General features: G+C 38.2%; 1 protein-coding gene across 1 annotated transcript; it reads left to right on the forward strand.

Annotated features, from left to right (window-relative positions):
• Window positions 1-209: 209 nt before the first annotated feature.
• LOC102197004 (cytochrome P450 3A27-like) lies at window positions 210-7,097 on the forward strand. Its single transcript, XM_013908091.1, has 13 exons — window positions 210-259; window positions 367-460; window positions 630-682; window positions 2,104-2,203; window positions 2,860-2,991; window positions 3,796-3,881; window positions 3,973-4,109; window positions 4,180-4,319; window positions 4,426-4,543; window positions 5,808-5,911; window positions 6,060-6,286; window positions 6,465-6,627; window positions 6,709-7,097. The coding sequence occupies exons 1-13, from the start codon at window positions 210-212 to the stop codon at window positions 6,772-6,774; spliced, it is 1,470 nt and encodes a 489-aa protein (XP_013763545.1). The 3' UTR covers window positions 6,775-7,097.

Consider the following 7,097-nt stretch of genomic DNA (forward strand, 5'->3'; position numbering starts at 1 on the left):
TTAAAGTGTGAGTAGTAGCAGAGTGCCTTTTGATGCCGTAAAAGTTTATTACACACTGATGATCATGTCACAGTAACCTGTGTCACTGATGTTTGATCAGTAGCTTTATCTCTTTGGGCCTCCTGGGTTATTGTGTAAAATGAAAATAGGTGACTTGTTTTCCAGCTCGCAGCCACATTTCCTCTCCTGTTTGTTGGAACAAAGTTAAAATGTTTTTCACCTGGACTTTGCTGGCCCTGCTTTTTACGTTGATTTTACTGTGAGTATTCCTCCAAAGCAATAGCTGGGTGTCATCCTGGCAGAGTTTTTTTATTTTTTACTGTCCAACTGATGATCCCAATTTTTTTTCGTTTTTTTGTAATACAGATATGGAATATGGCCATATCGGTTCTTCAAAAAGCTGGGGATACCTGGACCTCGCCCCCTGCCTTTTATTGGAACGATGCTGGGCATGAGGAAGGTACGCACAGAAACCAAACTCACCTTAGAGACTGGGATATGAAGAGCTGACTGATTTGATCCTTGAGAATTCGAGATGAGTGAGCTCTCTGTACACTTTAGATGTCCTATTCAGTGGTTTTGTTGTTTTTTTTGGACACTAAAACAGATTTTCTTGTAACTTCTTGTAGGGATTTCTTGCTTTTGACAGAGAGTGCCATGCCAAGTATGGGGACATCTGGGGGTGAGTTCTTGCTTCATCAGTATACATACAAGAAATCACCAGGAGGTCTGTTGATATCAAATCCTGTCTGTGAGCCATGATCACTGCCATGATCACTGGGACAGGGTGGAAAAAATATTCACTGGCTCACATTTTTCATGAAGCCATTTCTCCTTTTGGCCTGAAGCAGATCTCTTTTGGTGGAAGCATAGCATCCAATGTTCTTTATTTTAGGGATAAAAGGGGAAAAAGTTTGGGGACAGTTCTTTACAACACAAGGCGAAGTTTCTGAAATGCATATATCCTACTATATCTACACTAGGTTCACAAAAAGGTTCACAGTATAAGTATGTCAAAATTCCTTTATCAATATTTAGATTAAAATTTATATAAAATGATTAATAGAAGATTTGAAAAGCAGTTATTTCACTTCAGCTTTAAATTTGTTCATCCTTTTTCTAGAGGTGGGAATCACCATACATCCCACGATACGATATTATCACAATACTTAACGCACGATACGATATTATTGCAATTTTTAAAAATATTTTGCAATGTTCAGATTCTGTACATAAAGGTAAACTTCATCAATATTCATTTTATCTAATATCAAAGTCTCGCACTCAGTCATTCTCTCATTTCAGTCAGTTTTATTGTTGACAAACTGAACGGTTTGTATTACAGTCTAGTCCAACTTAACTGAATGCAACCATCTGGTACAATTATAGCTATTCTGAACTATGCAATTTATAAAAACTATGCAGCCCATTCAGCAACTGAAGAATTTGAAAGTAAATTAAAACAAAATATAATTTTGCATTAAATAAAAAAGTTTTACACTTAATTAAAATAAAACATGTCTTAAATTAAAAGAAGTAAACTGTCATGTTTATTGCTGCCACAAAAAAGTTAAACACATTTGGACAGTGAAGGAATGTCAGGATTCTTGCTCAGAAAAAGGATCAACATGCTCTGAAGTCAGAGTTCCAGTCCACAAAAACTTTTTTTGTAACAAAATATCGATTTCTGCTCTCCCTGTATCGATACATTATTAGCAAACAAAATATCACGATACTACACAGTATCGATTTTTTCCCCACCCCTACCTTTTTCCCTTTTTTGCCAAATGAATTCCAGTCAAAGTATGAGTTCAGGGAATGTGAAGTGAGAAACATATGAAAACCTACAAAAATAAACTCTATAAAATTTCTTATTCCATTGTCATGTATTTATTTAATAATAATAAGACCGTGATATCCCATTTGTAGCATCACGTGTAATCGATGTAATCACCATCGATGTGTAATTTTACTACCTGCACAGATGAAAAAACCTCTTTGATCTGAAGGTGCTTTACATATCCAGATGCTTAATAATGCCTTAAATGATTTGCTGTGATTTAAGATTTAAGATACTGTGAAAGGCTCTTTCCTTTTCTGCAGGTTGTACGATGGACATACGCCGGTGTTAATGGTGACCGACCCTGAGATTGTTAAAACTGTGATGGTAAAAGAGTGCTACTCTTTATTTACCAACCGCAGGGTAAGAGGCTCCGCTTTCTATCGTACAGTAGAGTGAAAATTCAGCAAATCATGAAACCTTTGGATGTCCTGTCAGCGCAACACTCCCCAAAAGAGTTTTATCTTTTGCTTTTCTTTGAAAGCTAAACTGAAATATGTTCCCCCCTAGATATATCATTAACATGGGGTAAAAGGGCAGGTTAATAATTACGTTTTACTCAGGCCTGTCCAAACTCTAATTCCATATCTAGTTCTAATTCCATATACATTGATCTGTCCAAACAAAGTACTACATGAAAATGCATAATATAGAGCTATCACAGAAATGATACTACAAGATATTACAAATGATATTACATTATCTGAGCAAACTACACGTGTCGTTAGGGGACTGGAAGATGTTGGTGGACGCAAACTGTAAACACTAAGAGTAGTTTTTCCTTGTCGTTTTCCTTTTCAAAGGATTCTGGTTTCTTCAGCGAACCTCTGGATCAGGGGTGCCCAATCCCGGTCCTCGAGAGCTACTATCCTGCAGCTTTTAGATGCATCCCTACTCCAACACAGCTGAATCAAATGGTTTGATCTCTTCAGCATGCCATCATGTTTGGTTAAGGCCTGATAACAAGCCATTCATTTGATTCAGGTGTGTGGGAACAAGGATGCATCTAAAAGCTGCAGGACGGTAGCTCTCGAGGACCGGGATTGGGCACCCCTGCTCTGGATGATGCAGTGGCAGCAGTGAAAGACAAACGGTGGAAACGGATTCGCAACACTCTGTCTCCATGCTTCACCAGTGGAAGACTGAAACAGGTCGATATCATATGTGGGTTTATTAACCACGTCTGTGTTTAATGTGCGCTTACAACAAAAGTAATAGATTTATTTCTTGTTCAAATGTCATCACTTTGTATTGGGTTTTTTCCCTTAAACTACTTATACAGGCATCATTAAAAAGTTTTGGCACCTTTACACATAATATATAAAATCACTAACATTTAGCTGTTTCTTTGGATAATACTGACATAAAGGTACACAGTAATTTGAGGTATTTCAGGAAATCACTAACATAAGGCACTATTTATAGCTCCTAATAGCCTTATTCCACTATTTCCACTTTAATTTAAAGTGAATTGTGTTCTGGTACTTGCCGTTCCTTTTTTAAGTTCCCAAAGTGTGCAAATAATTATAGCTACATGTTGTCCACGGCTCAAAATATAACCACATAACAGACCCTTTTGGCTGCCCCCTTATTCAAAAGGTGTCATTACACCTATTACATTTAGCAGATTGTTATACTAAATTTCTGTCTTCTCCTGGTACCAAACCAGTGAGTTTTTGCTTGTTTGGCAATTGTGAAAACCACCTTATTATGGAGCTACCAAACATACCACTAGTTATTATTATTATTATTATTGGATATCACTAATTATTTATAAATCCTCAGAGAAATCAGTAATTTTCAGAATAAACAAGAATTTGACTCTTTTATTGCTCTTTTATTGTTTTATTTTGTGGCAAACATGGGTATATTTCTCCAAAATAAAATAAAGGTACCAACATTAGAGCATTCAAAATATAATATAATTCTCTTATTTTGTCTTTTATTCCTTTAAGATTTTCCCCCTCGTTGCTCGCTATGCAGAACGACTTGTTGCAAAACTTGAGGAAACGAATTTGGATGAACCCATCAATGTCAAACAGTATGTTGTTAATCTGTAAAATGCCAGCACATTACACTGTTCATCCTAAAATAACTGAAGCATTCACCACATGTATTTTCAAATCTTATAGGTTTGTAGCTCCTTACAGTTTGGACACTGTGACCAGTGCTTCTTTCAGTGTGAAGACAGACTCCATAAACAATCCAAACGACCCTATTAATGTTCAAATTATGAAGGTCCTTAAAGTCAACACTGGGTTTTCTTTTTGCTAAGTATGACCTTACTTTTACTCTTTTACACAAACTCCATTTGATCATATCCTTTTGTTAACCACTCTTTACTCTTCTTTCAGTGGCATTTCCCCTCAGTCGTCGTCTGTTAAAGCAGCTCAAAATTGAGATCATGCCCGAAGAAAACATAAACTTTTTCCTCAACATTATCAAGCGATTTAAAGATGAGCATCATGAAGCCAAATTTGTAAGCATTATATCTGTAAAGGAAGACCAACATTATCTAGTCTGTATGCACTTACCTCTGGGTCATTTTCAAGTCCTGCTCTGAATGCTTGTCTGCTTTAAACCAGACACGACCAGACTTCCTGCATGTGTTGATTCAAAGTGAGATCCCAGAAAAGAACTATAAGAACAATGAAGAACAGCCAAGTAAAGGTATGTTTTTATCGGAGAAGAAACCAAGCCCAAGTTAGCCTCCAGTCTCAAATATGAGGTCTCCGATATATGATGGAGTCTTAAGAGCTTTGTATTTAAGGATGAGGATTTTAAATTAAATTCTGTATAGCTGTATACTGATCATTTATTTTAACAGTTAATGTCAAAATACATATTTTAATACAGGGCAGAGCTCACGAATGTAGTTGAGACAAGCTCTGGGTGATAGTGAAGAGTTTTGAGTGTTTTTAAGTGTTGAGGGGAAACTGCCAAGAATGTGTTTGATGTATCCTCTGGATAGAGGAAAGAGGACAAGGAGATTTAGTGATTTAAAAATGGAGAAGTACAAGAAAGTATTCAAACGTAGAGGTTAGCGAAGAAAATGTGAACTAGGGAGATGAACACAGTACACAGGAGAACTGCTCTTGCTTTCACAATGTTAATGGACACGTTGACAGATGACCTCAGGCAGTGCTGTTCACCGATGACATTTGTAGTGAGCGAAGGGAGCAGGTGGAAGAAAGCCTGAAGAGATGGAGGTATACTTTGGAGAGAAGAGGAAGGAAAGTCAGTAGATGCAAGACAGAATACATGTGTCTGGATGAGAGGGAGACAGATGCTACAGTGATGCTGCCAGGAGGAGAGATACTGAAGCTATAGGAGTTTAATAGACTTGTAGTCAAGACCGCATAAACCGTGACCAAGACAAGACCAAGACCAAAGGGTATCGAGACCAAGACAAGACCAAAACCAAGACCAAGTCGAGATGAGACCAAGACCGAGACAAAAAAAATCTTTAAACTGAAAAATTGGCTTTTGAAAAAATGACCCGGGCTTAAGCCCAGTAAGCCACCCACCCACCGCTCCGCCAGTGGTTGACTCCAAATCTCCCGAACACTATTTCAATCTGAGAAGTAAGACCGACACAAGACCAAGACCAAAAGTCCGTTGAGACCAAGTCAAGACCAAGACCACATAAAAGTGGTCTCGAGACATCCAACTCTAGAGTTTAAATACTTGGGGTCAACCATCCAAAGCAACAGATAGTCCAGAAGAGAGTGGACTGGACATAGAGTGAAGTGGGTGTATATGAGTGTGAGGGGGGAAAGCTAACAAGACTGTAGTTGTGTCTACATGTAAGGCTTAGAGATGGTGACCCTAGAAAAGGCTGAGCTGGAGGTGGAAAGCTCAGGTTGAGCACTTTAACGATAAGGTTAGAGAACGAAGGCTGAGATAGTTTGTACATGTCCAGAGGACGGATAGTAGATATGTTAGGTAAAGGGTGTTGAAAATGGAGCTGCCAGGAGGGAGGGAAAGGGAAAGACTCAGAGGAAGCTCATCTATGTAGTAAAGAAGGACACGCAGAGCGTTAGTGTGACAGAGGAAGATGCTAGCGACAGTGTGAGATGGAGAAAGATGATCTGCTGATCAATGATAACCTGAAGGAAGATGTACAGTAATTCTTTACATAATTTTCTGCCATCTATGTTTGAATAATGGACAACAATTTATTTTCTTTTTGTGCTTGCCACCTCCATTATTTGTCTAGGCGCCCATTTTATACGAGGAGCTGACCAGTCTAAAGTACCTGGACCAAGTTATACTTGAATCAATGCGACTGTTTCCCGTTGCCCCTCGCCTCGACAGGGTGTGCAAAAAAACTGTCAAAGTGAATGGACTCACCATCCCCGAAGGAACCACAATTGGAATTCCTGCGTGGGTGTTGCACAAAGACCCACGCTACTGGAACTCACCTGAGCTTTTCAGACCAGAGAGGTAAATGTGTGCCATTACAAACTTATTGAAAACTCATCCACTGGGACATAATTCTTAAAGAAAATGTTGTGTTTGTGCAGAGTAACCCAGCCATATCTCTCTTTTTACACACCTGTTATGTTATTTTTTAATGTTTCAAATAGCGGAATAAACGTAAAAGTCTCATCTGTATCTGCAGGTTCAGTAAAGACAGCGGGGAGGAGGTGAACCCATACACGTACATGCCATTTGGACTCGGCCCTCGTAACTGCGTTGGGAGGCACTACAGCCTACTCACCACGAAGATGGTTATTGTCCGTCTCTTGCAGAAGTACACTTTGGAAACATGCAAAGAGACAATGGTAAGAACAGCACTCTGCCACATTCAGACTGTCATACAACTATGCTGTCATGTTCCTGATTTTCTTTTCTTTTTCTTTTAGATTCCACTTCAGTTTGACTGGAAGTTTCAGCCAGTAAAACTCAAGTTTGTTCTCAGAAAAGAGTAATCTAAGAGGGAACGTCTCCAAATCCCATCAAACATGTTTTTATATCTGCTGCCAAGATAAATTCACTGAGTTGATATTTTCAACTATTTCAAAATGTTATTGAATGAGAGCAGGTTAAACATCTGATTTTGCTGTGTTGATCTCTTTTAATTACTTTTATTTAAATTGTGTTGAAAAATTGATCTATTTTGTGTCCAAAAGTTACACCAGTCTGTGTCTTAAATGGACCTTACACTTTTGACTTTAGCGTTTATATATTTTTAAATTGTAATTGCATTTATTAAATCATAAGGCTACTGCTTGTGCGATACACCTCTCATTGA

Source organism: Pundamilia nyererei, unplaced genomic scaffold, assembly GCF_000239375.1.
Source record: "Pundamilia nyererei isolate P.nyererei 1_Seehausen unplaced genomic scaffold, PunNye1.0 scaffold01118, whole genome shotgun sequence".
NCBI lineage: Eukaryota > Metazoa > Chordata > Actinopteri > Cichliformes > Cichlidae > Pundamilia > Pundamilia nyererei.